Source organism: Euleptes europaea, chromosome 6, assembly GCF_029931775.1.
Source record: "Euleptes europaea isolate rEulEur1 chromosome 6, rEulEur1.hap1, whole genome shotgun sequence".
NCBI classification, from domain to species: domain Eukaryota; kingdom Metazoa; phylum Chordata; class Lepidosauria; order Squamata; family Sphaerodactylidae; genus Euleptes; species Euleptes europaea.
The window spans coordinates 52784967-52806851 of NC_079317.1; the positions used below are offsets into that span (position 1 = coordinate 52784967).

At 42.1% G+C, this 21885-nt stretch overlaps 2 protein-coding genes across 2 annotated transcripts in view; both read left to right on the forward strand.

The window, feature by feature from the left end:
- GANC (glucosidase alpha, neutral C) overlaps positions 1 to 4915 on the forward strand; it is a 32528-nt gene extending 27613 nt beyond the window's left edge. The window contains exons 22-25 of the mRNA XM_056851896.1: positions 1684 to 1797; positions 2697 to 2809; positions 3876 to 3979; positions 4742 to 4915. Of these exons, the coding sequence (XP_056707874.1) occupies positions 1684 to 1797; positions 2697 to 2809; positions 3876 to 3979; positions 4742 to 4851 (441 nt within the window). The 3' untranslated portion in view covers positions 4852 to 4915. The remainder of the gene's footprint in view (positions 1 to 1683; positions 1798 to 2696; positions 2810 to 3875; positions 3980 to 4741) is intronic.
- A 9321-nt stretch (positions 4916 to 14236) lies between these two features.
- CAPN3 (calpain 3) overlaps positions 14237 to 21885 on the forward strand; it is a 31153-nt gene continuing 23504 nt past the window's right edge. The window contains exons 1-5 of the mRNA XM_056851088.1: positions 14237 to 14636; positions 18153 to 18222; positions 18936 to 19054; positions 19312 to 19445; positions 20130 to 20298. Of these exons, the coding sequence (XP_056707066.1) occupies positions 14346 to 14636; positions 18153 to 18222; positions 18936 to 19054; positions 19312 to 19445; positions 20130 to 20298 (783 nt within the window). The 5' untranslated portion in view covers positions 14237 to 14345. The remainder of the gene's footprint in view (positions 14637 to 18152; positions 18223 to 18935; positions 19055 to 19311; positions 19446 to 20129; positions 20299 to 21885) is intronic.

Consider the following 21885-nt stretch of genomic DNA (forward strand, 5'->3'; position numbering starts at 1 on the left):
AAAAAACATAACCTGCAAACAGTGTTTAAACCCACCAAGAAAATACAACAAATGCTACGATCAGCAAAAGACAAAAGAGACCCCCTCACCTCTGCAGGAGTATATCGTATACCTTGCAGCTGTGGAGAAGTTTACATCGGGACCACAAAACGCAGCATACAAACAAGGATAAAAGAACATGAAAGATACTGCAGACTTGGCCAACCTGAGAAATCAGCAGTGGCTGAACATGGACTGACACAAACAGGACACAGGGTCTTATTCCAAGACACTGAAAGACTGGACAATTCTACCAACTATTTTGTCAGATTGCACAGAGAAGCCATTGAAATTCACAAACATCAGCACAACTTTAACAGAAAAGAGGAGAGTTTAAGAATGAATAAGGCTTGGCTTCCTGCCCTGAAAAACCTCCAGACAAAGACAACATTCAACAATAGCCATACAGATTAGTTTTGGATTACACACATTAACAGATCACTTCAGGATACAATGGTTCCATATTAACATACCATACCCTCATTAGCACCTTATCTTGATACTTACAGGACAATACTTTTGCAGGACAATACTCAGCTCAAACCCAACCCCTTTCTGACTATATATTACTCTTTCTACACCCTTGACACTGAGAGACACTGTCCTTCAGTGTTACTACTCTGAAGATGCCTGCCACAGTTGCTGGCGAAACGTCAGGAAAGAAAATTCCAAGACCACGGTTACACAGCCCGGATAACCTACAAGAACCAATGAACTCTGACCGTGAAAGCCTTCGACAGTTACTATTACAGTTGTTCTCTGACTTTTTGAGGCTGACTCCATTTCCTTTCGCAACCATTTTGTGGCTGTGCCCACAACCCTGTGTCAGAATTCCAAAGGTGCCCACAAGCTCAAAAAAGGTTGGGGAACCCTGCTGTATGGATTTACCGTAGAGTTTCTGCAATTCTTAAGTGAAGTGACTTCAGTTCCAGTTTTTCCCCAGAAGGGACATCATAGCACAAACTGCTGGTGCCCTCTCATACCCCGCCCCCAAAGCTCCCACTGGTGACCTGGCATGGCCTGGCAACCCCAACGGGAAAAGTGGCATAGAGAGATTGTGTGTGTGTGTGTGGGGGGTGTATATACCTAAGAGTTCTGCCTGGGTAGCTGATTAAGGAGATAATCCAATGACAAATATTTTACAGCAGGCGATTTTAATATAATAATAGACATTTAAAAAGAAGAATTGTGTACATAATTTCATTCAAGGATTGATCATTGCTGTTCCTTTAATTTTTTTCAAAATTATTTAAAACTGCAAAATAAAAGAATAAACTGATCGTGAAAAAACACTGGAGTGTGGTGTATGAATCATCTGATATTAGCAGAATTTGAATTGATATAAAGCTGTTAGTGTTCTCTTACACATTACAACATCCACCTAAGTCTGTTGAGATGTACCTCAAAATAATGCTTCTTTGTCCCAGCCTCTTGACTCATACACCCACTTAACTCCCCCGTAATATAAGGCATCTGTACAATTGGCCCTGGTTAACTATTCCAGAAAAATATGTCCTACTTTTAGTGGCATAGCAACAGTTACACAGGAGCATGCTAATGAACCATGTTTCATTATTTGATCTTCATTCAAAGGAGGCCCATTATATTTTAGGTTCTTCTTAAAGCTCTCTTTAATGTTTTCAGATTCCTGTGATTCAGCGTGGGGGAACTATTATACCACTAAAGATTTCTGTTGGAAAATCTACAGAATGGATGACAGATGTCCCTTATGAACTCCATGCTGCCCTAGATTATAAGGTACTCTGAAATGTATATCTTATACAGACTGTTAAATTTATGGTGCGGTGGAACACAGGCAGGATGGTGCTGCTGCACTCATCTTGTTTGTGGCTTCCTAGAGGCACCTGGTTGGCCACTGTGTGAACAGACTGCTGGACTGGATGGGCCTTGGTCTGATCCAGCAGGGCCTTTCTTATGTTCTTATTTTATACCCATTTTGAATTTTTTCCTGTTTTTTTTGGGGGGGGGAGGCAGCTCTTTTGATTTATATAGATATGTACAAAATACATATCTTTTCTTGAATAATGTGTAGTTCATATCTAAAAATGGATTCAACCAGACACATGGACTATAAAAAAAGAATATCCTGATTCATAATTCAGTGAGACAAGTGGAGTATAAATAAAATTTGCCAGGTCACTAAATTGTTATACTGTAAACTAGACAACTTCATAGTTTATGGATTCCTTCACAAGGCTATACATTAATTTCTGCAATATAATTAAATTACTTCAGTTTGACTTTCCAGGTCACAGGTACCAAAGTCCTTTCCCCTGCCCCACCATCACCCCCCCCAATTCAATATATGACTTCCTCCTCCTTGTTCCTTGGCTTCCAGAAACAACGTCTTTGGCAAAACTTGTCATAGCCTCTCCTCAGCTGCACATCTCCTGCTAGCTGACTCTCTCTTTCCACATCCCCACCCATTGCCCATTTTAAACACAGGTAAGCATTCCATCATGCCTTTAGCATTCATGCTGGTCTTTTTAGAGATTTTGGCTTGGACTCTGCCGAAAATTGCTGCTTCCCCACTCCTACCCAACCCAGGCAGATATTTTATTGTTCTTTTAATTTTGTTTAAACTTTGCAGAATCCTGTTAACTGTGTTTAACCTGCTGCTAATCTGGTATGTCTAGGAATCTGCAACAGGTGAGCTGTACCTGGATGATGGCCATTCGTTCCAGTATCTCCATAAGATGCAGTTCCTGCTCAGGAAGTTCACCTTCCATGAGAATGTCTTCTCATCCAGGTAATGTGCACTGGAGGAAGGGAGGAGCCAAGGTAGAAGGTGTTTAGCATCCTAGGCTGATGGTCTTATTCTAGGAATTCAGCACATAGGTGGCATGGAAGTGGAGGTGGAATCTCGGGGGGGGGAGAGAGGGCATTCCCGGGCTGAAACAGCTTTGGAGGTCGCCTAAAAGCAGCCCCGCCCCCAGCCCGGCACTGTTACGCCCCGGAAAAGCCTCCTGGGACGCCAGCGCAGCCTTTGCCGGTGTTTGGACTCTGACGGAAGGGTCCGGCGGTGTCCCAGGATGGCGCTGCTGCAGCAGCAACCCACAACCGGCATCCAGAACTTCCCGCTGGTGTACAGGCCGCCATTGGCTGCCCGGACGCCGGCACGGCACCTTCCTGGCCTCTTAAGGGCTTTCGCCCTAGAGGCTCAGGAATGCGCTGTAAGCCATCAGTGAGGACATTCTCAGTTCAGATCTCATCTATCTGCACTGAGCTTGCCAGGTGCTCTTAGTAAGCCATGCTCTCTCAACTCCAGCCTCCCCAGCATGGGCAATAGAAGATCAAAAATACAAACTTGAGGTTGTTGTAAGTAGTTCTAAGGTAATGAGTAACAAGTTCTTTTTAACTCTTTTAAACAAGATAAAGTTTGTGAAGTATGGATAGAAGTGTTTGTATATTTTTAATTATGGTTGAACACACACACACTGCTTGCCTTAGTTTATATTTGTTGTGCCAGTTTTTCTTGCAAGCACACAAAACCCCAGTTTGAGTTTTTGCAAGCATTCCTCAAAATTCCCAAAACACAACCCCACCCCCAGTCTTGCCCAGTGGTGGGACAGAGGTGGTGGTGGCGGCGGGAAGCTTAGTTCTTCATTGGACTGAGTTACATGGGCTGTATCATGTTACTGCAGACAACTAAGAATGGTGCATTCCATTGACACCATAAGCCAGAACCTCTTCCATCACAAAACATGCCTTGAACTAATAAATAGTTCTCTACAAAAAAGACTTCTTTGAAGAAAACAGTGGAAAGAGCAGTAGTACTGATACATACCTCAAGTTTGCTTTTTCCTTCTCCCAAGGTGTGCAGATGAGAAGGGCCAGTTCCATACAAAATGTGTAGTTGAACAAGTACTGATTTTGGGAATTAAAAAGCAACCTTCTTCTGTGACAGCCAGAATCCACGGTAAGCAAGAGAAGGGCAACGTCCACACTGCTTTTTGGCCTTTCACTTGTTGTTCTGCTGATAGGGTTACTGCTAGGAAACTGTACTGCACAGGTACTTCTCCAAATAATTAGTCACTTCAATCAAGCAGCTCCCCACGTGATTTGGACTGAATGTCACCATGCCAGCAAGGGAAGACAGAAATATCCTTGTGGTCTGGGCTTCCAGAGGCAACCACACTGTTATAACAACACCTGAAGTAGGTCTTGCTATGGCATTCTTTCAGTTATCCCACTCTGGAGCATCAGTTGATCAGGTAATGATTACTGTCTGGTATGTAGTCTGACCAACTAGCTTTCTGCAGTAAGTGTGGGGGTTTCTAGGGGAAAGAGGTACTAAATTTTCCTCAGGATATTTATTGTGCTGCTAGCTGAGCATTACCACGTGCACAATGTAACACAAACTGCCACCTGGTCATGGCCTACAACTTCACAAAGACAGAATGTTAATTGTGGGTCAGTATTATTAAATAGAATGAAACATTAATTGTATGCCTGCTTCTCAATAACTAGCTCAGTTATACTTTGTTTCATAAATGTACCACCATTTGAGCAATATTCAACAACAGCAGCAGTTTATTCTCTAGTTGATGAACTAATCCCTAAAGATCTTTCCTCAGAGCCAAGGGGGTTTGGTAGGGTTTTTCTCTTAACAACCCTGTAACACTCACATGTAACTTCACAACATGTAAAACTGAATTTAATCTGTTTGTTTTTAATTCAGATGGAAAAGACAAAGCAGTGGCTTTCACATATGATGCCAAGAGCTCTGTATTAACCCTAAAAAAGCTTTCATTAAATGTTAGCATTGACTGGGAGTTGGAAATCAAGTGAGAAGATAAACTGAGGCTTCAGAGAAGTGTATGAAATAGCAGCTTGGATGCCACTAAAATTTCCCACCAACTGAAGAATTTATGTCTGCAGAGCACAAACTCCCTGCTTCTGGCTTTCCACTGTCCCCTGAAATGCTTCTCCTGGAAGATGGGACCCCATCCCCACAGGAACAGCTTATTTTAAACGCATGTATCTATTTTATAATACTGTGACAAATCACTGTTCTCTGACTGGCAGCAGTTCTCGAGAGTCTTTCACATCAACTACTACCTGGTGTTTTTAACTGGAGATCCCCTTCCTTGAATATGGGACCTTTTCTTCATGCAAGGCGGATAAACCATGAACCCCTGCATGCCCCTCAGCATGGAGAGGGTTCAGATGTCTTCAGCAGGAGGGGGAAATTGGCAAAAATCACCAGCCCCTTCTGTCAGCAGAAATGCTTCAAGGGATCTAACCCAATGATTTGGGTCGACTTAGCTTGTTTTTTTCCCCAATTGGACCTCCTTTAAATAGACCAAAGTCACATACTCTCAGGATGGACGTCTGTAGGTTTCTATTAAATTCATAATAAGATTCAAAATATTTTTCATGAGTGACAACCTTCTGCTACTACTTGAATGATTGTAAAAGTACTTTCCTGACATGAAATCTGTGGGCTTGTGTAAACAGTGGCAGTTGGTGGAAGATGAAGAGACCCAGTGTTTACAGATGCTGCCTGGGCTAGTAGTGTGCCAACCGAATGCTGCAAGATAGAGATTCCCACAAAAGGAACCTCACAAGTTGCCTGCGGATCTAGTGTCACTAACACATAGTTTTAAAAAGGAATACTCATGGAATAAAGCAAGCAGGTAGATTCCGGAAACTACCATGACCACAGAGATGATTCAAGCTGTTTCTGATGCATTGCAACTGATGCTACCTGCGATCAGACTTCACAGGAACATGTCCCAGAACTGTGAGCAAGTATAATCATAATGTATGGTTTTTCAGGCCCCCAGCCTGAAAATAATCATTTGAAGATTCTAAAATGCTTTGGTGTGAGGGAACTAGGACATGGAATGCAGCAAGGGCCAGATGTGTGATAGGGCATAATCATAACAGTTTCCAGGAAGCGAGCCAATCTGTAAGGAGCAGTCCAACTTCTGTTTTTTGGGGGGAAACGGTAGATATTACAAGAACACAGACATGTTCCTCAGGGAGTGAGTAAACAAAAAGTGTGATTCCCACCTCTGGTACCACTCCAGTAACACTGCCGCTCATGGAAAGGTAGTAAAGGTCCAGGAGTGGGGTGGTCATTTCCTTCATGGTCTGCTTGCCTTCAGGGTCCTATGCTGGTCATTGAGCTTCTTATAGGTAAATATAATCCCACTTAAATTTAGAAATCTGGTTTTAAGAAGGGTGGGAAGATGTTAGGGAGGCAAATGCTACTTGAAATAAGAATGGCTTCAGCGTCAATGGATGAAGTCTGCTTTGGTTGAATTATTTTAGTTTATTATTATTGTCTTTGCAATGCTTAATGGTTCATTTCTTCTCTGCCTACCTTGCCATCTATTGAGGACCCTGTTCATTTATCCAATACACTTTTCTGTAACTATTTATTTCTCCCACTTCCTTTTAGTTGCTTTAGTGACTCAATAAACTATTTAATTTGAATCAATGAAGTCCTCGAGTCTGTGTTTGTACTGATAGTGGTCCTTGCCTACTGGGATGCTAAAGGGCTGAGATTAACAGGGCTTTGCTAAGGATGGCTTGTTCCCAGGATTTTGAGTCTGTAGATTAAATTTCCCCTTGCAATTCAAGGCAACAACATGTGGAATTAGCCATGATTTCTTGCTTTCACGTAATATTTTATTAAGTCTTCTGTTCTATATTTCAGCTTACTATCTCATTGGTAGTCAAAAAGGGCAAGAGTCCAGTAGCACCTTAAAGACTAACAAAAATATTTTCTGGTAGGGTATGAGCTTTCGTGAGCCACAGCTCACTTGACTACTGCAAACAGACTAACACGGCTACCCACTGTGAATTATCTCATTGGTGTCATGAATGTCCCAGGAAAGGGAACCGCCTAGAACATATTCTACCAAATCCAGTTTTGACCTGTAAGACTAGTATGAGCAGAAGAAATATTAGCGTGGACTACTTTTGTAACTTACTTACAACTTTATGTATGGAGAACTTTCTCCATATAGCTAAAGCATGTTTTTCTCATCTATGGAGAGAAATCAAAGTTCATCAGTTAACTTGGCCTCTCTAATTTCTGCCACCAGTGCTTCCATTACAACAGCAAACCCAAGAAGCCAAATAATGAATTTCAAGTGGGTTGCTTGTGGAAGTAGAGGACAAATGTTCCCTTGTACAAAGCACACTGGTGCTTCAGAAGGGGCAGTAGAGCTATCAAGGCTAGACAGATCAGTTCCTGTATCATCCCTCCTGTCCTTGCTGTAAGTGATGTCCCTTTTTTAAAAGAAAGTTGTCCAAATCATTGTAGCATGTAGAACATAATAGATGTCCCTTACTTAAGAATATTTTGGTGCCACTGAATTCCTTTCCCTTCATGTTTTGAGCCTGAAGAGGGCATTGCTCTCATTCTTGGAGTTGATGTACAAGCAAATTAGCTAGGTTGATAAAGGTCTCCAGTCTTTTCTTAAAAGTTATGGCTTCCTCCATTGACCGGTCTTATATGCATTTGGCCATTTGGCATACAGAGCCCTATCTAGCCTCACTTCCTGTTCTGTATCATAAAAGGTAGTGGTTTTACATAGACTGCTTCTCTTTTATGATTTTCAATAAAATGTTAATGGGCTTCAACTCTCACTGTTATTTCACCTGCTCAGAGCTCAATCTTAGCTTTCTGCCTTCAAGGCTTGAGCATGAAGAAGAGAAGAAGGCCTTGTGCAAAAAATGTCTGCTTCAAAATGAATGTACTGCATTCTCAGGCAACAAGTTCCTGAAATATAGAGAGACAATATCAACGGGCTTCCCTGTGCAGTGACAGCTCTGAAAGACATTTTCTCCTGGTGCTTTCAGAACACTTAGTTCATCAGCTGATGTTTCTCACCCTGCTCTCTGTAGAGTGCATGTCTGGCAGAACCAACCTCAAGTCGGAGTAAACTGCTACCCCTGCATTTTAAAATGTTCAGTGTAATTGATCCATACAAACCTTCTGGCCAAGGAATGTTAAGCGTCTCTTCCACTTACTCCTTGCCATAAACTATTTTGAGGAGAGCATATTCTGCTTTTCTAATGTATATGCCCTGTAGCACAGGAGCTGAATTTGTTTTCAAACCACGTTTCAGTTCATGTGGTTATAAAGGACAGTTTGGAAATGGGTTGGTAGAGACTTCAAAGACTCAGTCACTAAAGGGAGCCCATTAAGTCATTGGAACAATATACAAGTACTCTTGCTTGGTTTTGTACTGGGCTCAGGTGTCTGTCTAGAAACTATTAGCCATTTTATTTAGTTGTGATGCCAAAATGGAACGTCTGAATACCAGATGGTCATTGCTATGATCATAACCTTCTTGTGAACTTCCAGATGCATCTGACTGGTTGGCCACTGTTAAAATGCTGGACTAGATGGGCTCTTGGTCTGATCCATGACAGTTCTTGTATTCTGACTATGGGAGAAGTTAATGCCCCTTCTGGCCCATTTGTTCAGCAAATGATGCACATTTTTAGCAAGTAGGAACTACAGGGCTGTGGCTCAGTGGTAGAGCCTCTGTTTGGCATGCAGAAGGTCCCAGGTTCAATCCCCGGCATCTCCAGTTAAAGGGACTAGGCAAGCAGGTGATGCAAAAGACCTCTGCCTGAGACGCTGGAGAGCCGCTGCCGGTCTGAGTAGACAATACTGACTTTGATGGACCAATGGTCTGATTCAGTATAAGGCAGCTTCATGTGTTCTGGGTCCACCATAACACTGTAATACTCAATTGTAAGTATAAGGTGCCCTGACCTGGATGGGCCAGGCTAGCCTGATCTCGTCAGATCTCAGAAGCTAAGCAGGGTCAGCCCTGGTTAGTATTTGGATGGGAGACCACCAAGGAAGTCCAGGATTGCTACACAGAGGAAGACACTGGCAAACCACCTCTGTTAGTCTCTTGCCTTGAAAACCCCAAAAGGGGTCGCCATAAGTCGGCTGCGACTTGAAGGCACTTTACACACACACAAGTATAAGGTAAAAGTAAAGGGTTTTTCATGGCAGCTCAGTATAGATGCCTAGTTTTGTTAAAGTTTTCAAGAACAAGATCTTCCTTCAGTTGTAGTTGTGCAAATCCCTGCTATGAAAGTCAGTCCATAGGATCAAACAGCCTGACCATCTTCAACTTATATATGATACACTGCCCTGATAAGAACTAACTGATGGTATTTTTTAACATGCTCAACCTCTTACTGCAATAGGATCCAGGTGTTTTCTTGTCACATGATGAAGAGTTCTATGTAATTTCAGAGGGTGCGCATTGTTACAGCATTGAAGGTTAGTCTTGCCTGTTTTGTAGCTTGCACTGACTGAGTTTGTACATGTTTACTTAGAAGAAATCACTATGGAGTTCAATAGGGTTTCTCAATAAATATGTATAGGATTGCAGCCTTGGCCTCAAAGCAGCACACTACAACAACTGTCCATGCCAAATGACAATATTTGCACTAGGGTATCATTTGTACCATCAGATTCATAGGGCGAGAATGAGGCAGTGTCAAAATATTACATGGAAAAAATGTTGACGGATTTCATAGCAGCTCCAGTTGGTTTGTCTATAAATAGTTTTACAGCTGTTTGGCCACAGGAGATTCTTTCAACGTGGGGCCAGTTGATGAACGTAAAATTGCTAATAATAAGCTTCAAATATTCTGAAACTTTGGTACCAAAATCAAACAGAAGAGGCAAGTAGCCAGAAATTACTGATGGGTTGCAGAATTCTAAATCTCTGGAATACTCACATAGCAATTTGCTCACCAAGCTGACTTGTCTTCTAGTATTTCCCTTTGCATTGCTGCCAGAAAAGAGCTCTGTATGTCTGATAATAACAAATTTCGGCCTCAATGGAAAACTGAATCTGGGTATAAAATATAAACATTGTACATTTGGATCCTATGAAGTTAGAAGGCAATTATGAATGCTGATCTTTCCTATGTTTCTGTTCCCCCAGGAGTCCTCTGAGACTCCAAAAAACTGATGGGGCAGATTGTGGGACCCCTATGGACAAAAAAGACCATGATCTGGGGCCTGCAGTATGAAGGGGAAAACTGGGGGAAATTACCCCAGGTTTGCTCTTGCACAGTGCAGCCTCTTGTACCAGTGGAAGCGCTATTGGTGGAAATTGAAATGATCTTGCCTGGTTTCCCCTCTTAACTGCTGCCCCCATGTGGCATGCCTTTTTGTTCATGTGGGTCCACCATCAGTTTCTGGGAGGAAGGAGGGGAAAATCTGTATCCATGAGCGCTATTGCGTTCATTTTTCATCAGTTCCAGTGCACACACAGAAAAATGTTGAAAATAAAGCACAAGAAAGCCAAATAGCTTCAAAATCTTTATTATATACTCTATGAGGTAGAAGTAGAGTGGCATGGCACCTTCCTGCCTTCTCCCATGGGTTAGTGAACCTCCAGAAACCTCATAGGGGGGGGAACTGTTGACAATCACTCCCCCCCCCCTTTTGCATGAGTGAAAGTGCCTACAGTGAGTCCAAAGGGAACCTAGGAGCCAGACCTTCCTGATTAATTCTAGGGGGTTGCCCACCCCCCACCCCAAACAAAGCTGAGTGAGGAAATAAGGAACAGCCTGTCCTGAGACAACTGCTTTGAAGAGATCTTAGAGAACAGATGCAAGTCTTCCAGATTTTTTTTCCTTCATAGGTTCTGGGAATCTTAAGTGTGACTTAATTGGGAAAGGGGGTGGCAGTTGCCATGCAGCAGCTGTTAAAAACTTTGAGATTAATACATTAGCAGGCCTTTTATACAAAAGATTGCAACGATTACATCATTCCTCAAATGTTTGCAATTGGTCAGACTGATTGCAGATTAATACTAAAATTCATTTATTTAATTCGTTGGAATGAATCAGATTCCATCTCTCTCTGTGCAAAATGTACAAAATGTACATTTTCACAGTTTTATATCCAAGATAGAGAAAAGCTTGCAAGTAATTATGTCTACCATATCCCTCAATATCAGTATTTATTATTTCTATAATACGTAATATTGCAGAATATTACTGATTGGATCTGAAGAAACTCAACTTTCATATAGCTCCTGGGATAGATCTTTTTTGCATTTCTCATGACCTGCACTGCCAGAAAGGAAACATTTGGGAATGGTATTGGATGTAGCATGAATTCTGCAGAAGGAAGAGGGAATCAGTGGAAATGGCTCCCCTTTCTTGTGCTCATGGAAAGGGGAGTTTGGATCCAAGCCTGTGATCTTCAAAATTTCTATAGGGTAACTTTTGTCAAAATACTTTTCATTTTTAAGAATAAATTCCTAATCTACATAACTGAAGAAAAATGTTGAATACACAATTACTGATGTAAAAAAGCCTGAAAACAAAGAGATAAGCAAAAGGTTGAGACCCTTAGCAACCCCAAACTAACAGTGCAATCCTAAGTAGTTACACCCAATTTAGAAGGATGTAACTCTACTTAGGATTGCACTATGGGTATTTTTAAGTCAGCAACCCTAGTCTCCAGGCACCATAGTGAGAATCCCTGAGAGCTGGGACTTGCTTGGTGGTCTGGAGCAACAGAGCACAAGAGCTGGAACCTTGTGAACTAGTTGAACCAGCAATAGTCCTTTGTCAGATCAAGACTTCAATAGACTGAGGGAGAAGCAGCCCTTCCTGCTCTGAAGATGGCATCTAGGACTCATCTGGCCAGTGCTTAATTGGGCCAGAATACTGCAAAGGATTAAATTCACTGGAGTGATGGTATGGCAACAGCTGAAACATGGGCTGCAAATTTGGCACTGCATCTCTGTGGAGTTGTTTCTGTATGAGCTGCTGTCTCCACTATTCCTGCTGGTTTGAGGCACAGCCTGGTAGTCCAGGGCCTGGCCTGTCATTGTTGATGGATAGTTGTACCAGATCTGGAGTGTCTGTTGAAGGCCCTGGAGGCAAGGTCCGAACCAAAGGCTCTACGTTTGTTGTCTTGAGAGCTGGGTATTCTGGATCTGAAGGGAATCTGATGATACTGGGGTGTGCCTGAGACCTTTGGCCCTCCTCAGACTGTCTTCCTCTAGCTTGTCTGGTTTAGGGTTGCTAGGCACATGCCTGGAACCCTCTGGAGACTTTTGGGGGTAGGGTATGGGAGAAAGGATGTCAGTGACACACCAATGTTACTTCCCGCCTCGAACCCAGAAGTTACATAAGCAACGCTCTAGGATTTCAACCAATCTCTATGATAAAAAACATAGAGATCAGGAAGATACCTAGAACATTGCCAAAGTCATCTTGGGTTCTAGCCAGAAATGATGTTGACTCATCACCAACATTCTTTCCCCCTCCCCATTCCCCTCCACCACCACTCAGTTGAGCACAAGCAGAGGGGGGGGGGAGCATTGGTGGGAGTTTGCTAGCAAATAGCAGGCAAATGGCAACCCTAGTCCAGTTCCTCCTCAGAGGACTATGGCTGGCTCAGCAGGGGTTCATGACAGCTATCATTTTAGAAGTGTTGAAACTCATTCCATCCCTCCACGTGTTCAAACTCTCTTCTATCAAAGTTGGTTAACAGGGCCCATTCCAGTTTGCAGCAGCTCTTGATAAGATGTTGTCCGGTGGGTCCCTGGCATAGTCATGACACAAATACGGATGGCAAGCAAGAAAACAGTGAAGCTGCTCATAGTTGCCATAGGTTCTCAATCACCTGTCGAGGCAACTGAGCAGCTGCTGCCACTAGGAAAAGCAGTGTCATCATTCACTTGTCCTCTCCCTTGTTTGGTGGCTGCTCTTGCTGTTCCCTGCAGCGTCATTGTTTACTTGAACAACTAAGTGGACAGTCACGTGGAGCAGCTACCACTGACTGCCTCTGGTAATCTGGCAGATGAGAGGAGGAAGAGAATGACAGTGGTGACATGCATGGCAAAGGAGGGAGGAGATGTGGGCAGCCCAGTTCTGCAAGGGGGGGAGCCTTTCCCTCAAAAAAAAAGAAAAGAAAAAAAAGATGGCAAACAGTGATCCCTGCTGCTGAAAACTGGCAGATTTACCCAGGCTGTGAGGATTTGGTACCTGCCTAATGATGCCTATCCCTGGGACTCATTTATTTGTCTTCCTTTATCTCCTGTAAGTGAGTCTATGTGTATTTGCTTGCCTGAATAACAATGGCTGCTGTCCACCCACTGATTTTCTTCATTGGGTGAATGAGCGGTAGCAGGGACTGCTCCTGTGGCCACTGCCATTCACTCGCCTAAGGAGCAACCACCACACCAGCTCACTTGCCTCGTTTAAGGCAATAGTTGAACCCCTTTAGATGGGCTGCTCCCACCACTGCTGCTGATCATAGGGAGAGGTCAGGTGAGCAAGTGGAAGCCCTTCTGAGGGGGACGCAGGTTGAAAGCTCTCATGATGGCACAATCAATTACGTTTTATCAATTATGTGGGGGCAGTGACTGTTCTGCTGGGCCCTCAGCAGCTTCTATGCTTGAGTAAGTGTCATCTTGTTCTATTTATTAATATTGTTGTGTGTTCTTAATAGTTTTAATGGAAGATGTGTTATGGTTTTATTGTACTCCTTGTTGCTGATTTGCTGTTACCCGCCCTGAGCCCAGCCTTGGCTGGGGATTGAGGACGGGATACAAGTCTAATTAATTAATTAGTTTCTCAAGACTTATCTAATTGTTGGTTGCTGTCTCTGCATAATACTTCAGTTTTGCTAAAATGCATATACATGAGTCTAAATATTTTAAAGCATGGTATGTGACTTTTACATATATGTCAATTCCTTGAAACAAAAATTTAGTCATGCTTACTTAGAAGGGGGGATCTATGAAAACAGCTCCTCAATCAACCTATACATTTAAGGTGCTTTTGTGTATGATGGTAGAAAAGTTATTTCAAATTCTGCCTATTCTTTTCAGTTCCTTCTGAAAGAATCAACTCTGAGTGGACGTCTTTCACCCACCCCTCCTCCACACCAACTCCCTCCCTAAGAGTTTATTTTTAGTTTTCTGAGTGCAACCTTCGCAAAGCATGCCACAGTCATTCACTCTCTCTCACACACACGCACACGGATCCAGAAGCAAAAGTTACCCAACAATTCCTCTTCTTGCTGAGATGAGAATTTTGACTACAGGAAGAATCCCAGGATGATATGAGCGCAACTTGGTAGTGCAATTCCTTAACATATATTTTTCTGAATGTGTGTAGACAAACAGCAGTAAAAGCGACCACATTGCTGGTGAAACGGTTTACAGCACGACTTCCTTTTTTTCTGTCACTTCCTTCCAGATTGCAAAATCTTCCTTACTTTTTGTTGTTGCTGTTGATAAATTTGCTTACATTTTACCTCCATGCCGACGGCTGTCAGTGCCGCTGTGGCTCAGAAGGCTGAGGATGGACCAGTTCCCCGTCAGCATGCTAGCACGACTGCTGAAACAGGTGGAAGCCCAGGAGGGATTTATTCTGCTATTCTCAGTCGCAACCAGCCCATCATTGGAGTGAAAGAGAAGACTTTTCATGAGCTCCACAAGAAATGTCTTGAAAAGAAGATTCTGTATGAGGATCCAGATTTCCCAGCTAATGATACTTCCCTCTTCTACAATCAAAAGCTCCCTGTTAAATTTGAGTGGAAGAGACCGCCAGTGAGTAGGAGTAGGCTCTCCATCTAACATAAAGGTTGATTGTATTTAATACTGGCAAATATAACCAATTCAACATTCTATTTGTTTAGACAAATATATCTTAACATTTCATGCTTTGCCGCTAGCATGCGCCATTCAAGATGAGGAAGCACTGTTTATAAAAAGGGTATCTAGAAAACTGGGATTTTAGAAGAAAGGGTTATCCTGGTCCTTCAACTTTTTAAAAGGTATATTTGGACTTGGCTTCATCTGAATAGACAGCTTAAATCTGAAGTGCCAGGTGGAGCTCACCTTTTATTCTCTAATATATTGTTATCAGTTGTTGGGGGGAGAGGGACTGTAACACGTGCTCCGAAGCCAGCACAGACTGAGAGGCCCGATCCCCAGCAACAATTCCTTAAATTCTCAGGGAGCAGACCAGTGAGGCCTTGGGCTTTCTGGTCCACCCGGGAGACCTGAGTAGCCTGATGCTTATTGGCTCCCACTCTGAAGCCAGGGCTTGATCACTGCTGCCCATGAGTCACCACAGGGTAGCCATGTAAGAACCCTCATCCCCTCCCTCTCTCCCAAGGCCCCCAGCTGAAAAAGCAGCCCCGCATTCAGATGCTAGTTCATTTGCTGCAGGGAAATAGCATTTTCTTAGCATTGCATGCAATGTTCTGCTGTTGCAAAAAAATGTGATTAACACCCCCCTCCTATGGTTGCCAATCTCCAGGTGATAAGACAATATACACAGCATGAGAGCTCAACCAATAGAACTCTTAAATCTCTTATTTATAGTATTCCATAAGTCAAATTTGTACATTTAACAGTAATGTCTCATACAAAGTAAATACATAAATATATCTGTTGAATGGGAGTAAAGCAACAATCCATAGTTTGATTAGAAATGTACTCGCGTACTAATGTCCCAATAATGTACATATTGTCTTATCATTGTGATTTACAGCATAGGTGTAGTTTGGTTAGTTATAACCTCCAGGTGATAGCTGGAGATCTCCTGCTATTACAACCCATCTCCAGCCGATAAAGATCAGTTCACCTGAAGAAAATGGCTGCTTTGGCAATTGGACTCTATGGCATTGAAGTCCCTCCCCTCCCAAAACCCCACCCTCCTCAGGCTCTGCCCCAAAACCCTCCCTCCGGTGGTGAAGAGGGACCTGGCAACCCTACCCCCTCTACACACACACACGTACGTAGCATGCTTATTATGATTGCTATGTTCAACATAGATGTTACACAGGTATTGTGTGCATCTACTGGTCAGCTCCAACACAAAAACCAATATAAATATTTCTTTAAAATGATAGTTTCATTATTATATACTATAGGCTCTTTCAGATACTATAGTTACCAGGGCAGGACTGTATGGCTGTGGCCAATGTGTGGCCAATGTGATGCCCCCAAACATTCCCTTTGTAGGGGCATCATTCTTATCCAATGGCCAAATCTTTAACAGAAGTAAAACAGAAAAGGGTATTCCTTGCTCAAGAGACACTGTGGCACTGCTAACAGTGGAGGATGTTGGATGCCTTCAGATCAGACACATTAGATTGTGCTACAACATGACACATGGCATTGCAAATCCCTCTCTCATGCCATTTTTTAATTTATCCCTCCCCTCTCTATCCAATTATTTATCTGTGGTTTATTATTATTTGGTAGGAGTTTTTGTTTGCTTGCATAGTTTCCAAACAGGAAACATTCATCCATCGTCTACTATCTTTAGGCTTCAAGGCTAGCTCCGCCCCTATCCTTAAGATGGCAGTGTGGATTTCCATAAAGACAGCTAGAATTAGGGCAGGACTAGCTTGCTTCTATGCTGCTATAGAAGAAGTACTCTTGTATAGCAAAGGTTTATCTCTAAAATAGGAAGACCTTGCCTGTTAATGAAATTCACTACACTATACTCAATTTTTATTTCTTGGGGCCGAACTAGGTGTTACAGGCAGGCACATGTGATTGTAAACCAATTGGCATTTTTTGTTTGCTTTCGAAGTGTGTTTGAGTGGTTGTAATTGATTGTGGAGAAATTACAGGGGTGCTTGATTCTTTCCCTGTCCTCACCCCACAGCCCAGCAATTTTAACATATCCTTTGGACCATACTTTAATTTACTACTTTGTTTTGTGTAACCTTTAGTAATCAGCTGAAGCAGGTACAATGTTCTGCAATGTTATTCATGCTGCTGCAGAAGCTGAAGCCTGTTTCCCTTCTTGTCCTGTGTCAGTTGCCTGACAGAGGATATTGTTTCGAACTGGGATTTGGACTAGCCATTCAAAGCATCTTGTACAAGGAAGCACTTTCCTAATAACAGGCCAGAATAGTAACAAGATGCTAATAATAGAAATTCAGAAAAACAGAGTGGCATACAGCCAAGGGGCATCAAGGTAGGGGATACAGGAATCAGCCAGAATTTGGAGACCAGCCAGGGTTCAGACTTTTTATCATTAATGCAGAAAGAAGATATGAAGAAAGTGATCCTCTTTAGATGTTCAGAGAATATGTGTAGGGGGCAGCATGATTGCATTTGCTAATTGTACCTTTATGCAGTCAGTGGCGGGTCTGTACAGAACCCTATGAACGTATAGAAGCACCACAAAGCAAGGCCCCCAACCTCTCATACAGAGCCTACGTGCATATATGTGTACGTATGCAGGTTCTCTGCAAACCTTCTACTGACTGAGCAGATATCAAGGCTGAAGTTCAGCAGGTGCCATCCTGCTCTCCTCTACATGCATTCACCAAGTTAAGAGCTCCTGGATGCACACAAAAGGTAGAGAAAGTGATAATAGTTTTTTTATTTAAAACATCTGGCTACTGTTTGTCTTTCTCCTCTATTTATAGCTTCTCAAAAGCTTTGAGCACCCAGGTCAAATACAAATAAACTATTGTTTTAAAAAGTTATATTCGTAGGCATCAGCTGGTGTAGTACATACAGTACATAATCCCATCAGCTGCCCTAACCAAATAGGCAGAAAATGTTACACTCACGCTGCTCTTCAGCAGAAACAGTTTGCTTACAGAACACAGAAACTCCAGAGAACAGCATATGTTTGACATAGGCATTGTGCACAGATTTTACGGCACAGTATTTTATTTCTGGGATGTGGAATAGTAAAGTATAGCTTGATCTTGTCAGTTCTCGGAAGCTAAGCTGAGTCGGTACTTGGAAGGGAGATCTCCAAGGAAGACTCTGCAGAGGAAGGCAATGGCAAACCACCTCTGCTTAATCATTTGCCTTGAAAACCACGCCAGGTTTAAATTGGCTGCGAATTGACAGCACTTTACACACACACACACACACACACACACACACACACACACACACACACATTTTATTTCCAGTTTCCAAATATGGGTATAAAACCAAATTTGTAGATTGCATCCAACTTAAGGCTCTTTATATTTGGACAAAGGAAAAAAAATACAGAAGGCTTATGCCAACACAGCAACAATTCATTTTACTCCAAAATTGTAACTTCTGCTTTCTCAGCAATTTCCTTCTCATCTACAGGAAATCTGTGAGAATCCACGCTTCATCATTGGTGGAGCCAACAGGACTGACATTTGTCAAGGAGAACTAGGTATGAAAACCTCACTTCTGAACTACTTAGATTTGTGTTAACTAACCATATTAATTACCCTTACCTGGATGGTCCACGCTAGCCTAATCTCATTGGATCTCGGCTGCTAAACAGGGTCACCCTGGTTTGTATTTGGGATCTTAACTTTTCTGTAGATGACAGCTTCCTTTTAAACAAGGATAATAAACTAGAGACACACACTCTAGTACTTGAGGAGAAGGGGCAGCATCCATACTTCTGCAAAAAGAAATTAAACTTGTCAAGAAATTATATGAAATAGCAGAGTACTGCTGGGCAAAGAGGGTTTTTTTTTTAAATCCACACATTCCCCCTTTTTTCTTTTAAGGGACTATATGACTACTTTACCAACATGAAAACTCTTATAACTTGGGTATATGGGTACTAGTGAAGGGGTGTCACCCATGATGCTATGGATGCAGTATTATGTGTAGAAATCTTGGTAACAATGGAGCTGGCAAGGAGGTGGAGAATCACATTTAACTCACAGCACTGAATTTGATTTCTTTATTTAGTGCTAAACTGGCAAAGTATCTGCATTTTCTAGGCTACCTCTAAAGGGTTATAGAGGCATCCCTATTTTACAAAAAAAGAATTATCTGTAGAGGACCTCATTCTTCCATCGAATACATTTTCCCTTTCCTCTTAGTTCTGACAATTTCGTTTTTTCCCCTGCTCCTTTTTCTTTATCTCAGGTGATTGTTGGTTCTTGGCTGCCATTGCTTGTCTGACCCTGAATGAAAGGTTGCTGTTCCGGGTCATACCCCAGGACCAGACCTTCATAAAAGATTATGCTGGGATTTTTCACTTCCAGGTATGTTTTGTTGATTTTAGACAAGGTAGTTCCCTTTTCATAATTCAGCTTTAGCACTGCACAGCACACAGATATTCTGATGAAAAGCCTATTTAAGTACTCTTTCCCCATTTCAAATGAATCCTGAAATAATAAAACCAAGCCCCATATGGCAGCTGTAAAGTATAAGCCAGTTCATGGTCACATGGCATAGTCGCCTGCGTTTTGTTACATATTTCACTACTCTAAATTCTAATTTCTCTTTTTTTACTTTCCAGTTTTGGCGTTATGGAAGTTGGGTGGAAGTTGTCATTGATGATCGCTTACCAACATATGGTAAACAACTGGTATTTACCAAATCCTCCCAGCAAAATGAATTTTGGAGTGCTTTGCTGGAAAAGGCCTATGCAAAGTAAATATATTTTGGATCCTACTTGCTATGTTGAAATAGAGACATCTACGGAAAAAAAAATGGCACAACCCTTATCACAAGTAACCACCAATGCATATCATAATGAAGATCTGTCTATCTTCTCATGAGATTTCTCAGGTCCACCTACCATGCATAGGGTTGCCAACCTCCAGGTAGCTGCTGGAGATCTCCTGCTATTACATCTGATCTCCAGCTGATAGAGATCAGTTCACCTGGAGAAAATGGCCACTTTGGCAATTGGACTCTTTGGCATTGAAGTCCCTTCCCTCCCCAAACCCCGCCCTCCAAACCTCCCACCTGTGGCAAAGAGGGACCTGGCAACCCTAACCATGCAGTAATATAACTCCAGTCTTGTGTGGTTTCCCAGGAAGAAGTCACTACAAAACAATGTGGATACTCTGCTTCCTGGTACATGTACTGGGAAAAGTTTTTGCCTCTCTGGGAAAGTATTTGTGTTTCCTTGAGGCCTTTCATCTGGAGAACCACTGGGCCAGGATGTGTTCAGTTGGCCAGCTTCAAACTTAAGAATGTGGACACAATCAAACAATACAAACACTTTGGGTGTTTGAATTCTTGATTTATGAATCTTTCATTCAAATATTAACTATACAAATGGAGAAGAAGAGCAAGGATTGTTTGTACTGTTTTCTTGATCTTTTTCAGACTTCATGGGTCCTATGAGGCTCTGAAAGGAGGCAACACCACAGAGGCCATGGAAGATTTCACTGGAGGAGTGACAGAATTCTATGAGATAAAGGATGCACCTAAAGATATGTACAAAATCATGAAGCATGCCATTGAGAGGGGATCACTCATGGCCTGCTCTATTGAGGTACATTCTAGAAAGTGCTAAGAATTTTCTCATAACCATAATTAGCCCTGAGTCATCAGAGCATGAGATTTTCCTAAGGGTCATTCTATGCTATTTATATTAAATAAACACAAGGCAAACATGTGCCATGATGAGGATGATCTGGCAATAGATGGCTATTGGATATAAAGGATCTCTCATATAACAGTCCAACATTCATCACCCCATGGGTCAGGAATGATCCAGTGCTTGCACAGGGGACCTTTACCTTTACCTTTATTTAGATTGCCAGTGCTGAAATATGACTGTCTCTTTCTAAAACGATGCATGTGAAACAATAAGCGGTCTATAAATGGGCATAAGCTGGGGCCTGTGAGGAATAACTGGGTGGAGGATGTGGACAACTTGTAAATGTATGTATTTATTTAAAAAAATAATACACTGCCTCTCCAGAGTTCTGCTTAAGGACGCACACAAAATAAAAACAACAAAGTAAAATAATAAAAAATAAGTATCAATATTAAGCTAGCCATGGACATAAAAAAGCATACAACAACATTTAGCAAGTCAAAGCAATATGTATAAAATAGGCTAGAATAGGGTTGCCAGGTCCCTCTTCGCCACTGGCGGGAGGTTTTGGGGGCGGAGCCTAAGGAGGGTGGGGTTTGGGGAGAGACTTCAATGGCATAGAATCCAATTGCCAAAGCAGCCATTTTCTCCAGGTGAACTGATCGGCTGGAGATCGGTTGTAATAGCAGAAGATCTCCAGCTAGTAACTGGAGGTTGGCAACCCTAGGCTAGAATGATATCATAAAAAAACAACTAAAAAAGTTGAACCCCCTCAGTGAAAAGCTTGGGGCCTGGAGACTAAGGATGACGCAAGGAAAGCCTAAGTTTGGAGGGCATTCCAAAGGTAAGGTACAACCACTGAATAAGCCCTGTCTCTGGTTACCTTTACAGGCAAGGGGCATAGAGAACATAGCTTGAGAAATTACCCTCCATCATTCTCTCCAAAATTCTCTTAAATTCTGTTTCTTCTTGACCATTCCAAGTCCTCATGCTGGTTTATAAGGTTTTAAAATATTTTTCTTTTGTTTAATTTATAAAGTCATATTTTTTGCATAACTTGCAGAGTGTAGTATATAGAGACCCCTTCTTTATCTTTTTTGGTGATTTCCATCATCCATACAGGATGTTTATTATTGTGTCTGTAAAGTACTGTCAAGTCACAGTTGACTTACAGTGACCACTTGATGGGGTTTTCAAAGCAAGTGAGAAGCAGAGGTGGTTTGCCATCGCCTTCCTCTGCAGAGGAGGGTCTCCCTTCCAAGAACCAACCCAGCTAAGCTTCCAAGATCTGACAAAATAAGGCTATACTATTCCATTCCACATCCCCTCTGCTTATTACTAGATACTGTGATATGTGTCAGATTGGATCAAATAGTGTAATCATATTCAATAAAAATTAAAATCAAAACATACAGTGGAAGTGCTAGAACACTTCTTTCAATATGTACAACTGAAAAATTCACAAATTCCTCTGGCATGGGACTACAGGAATTATCATAGAATCATAGAGTTGGAAGGGACCACCAGGGCCATCTAGTC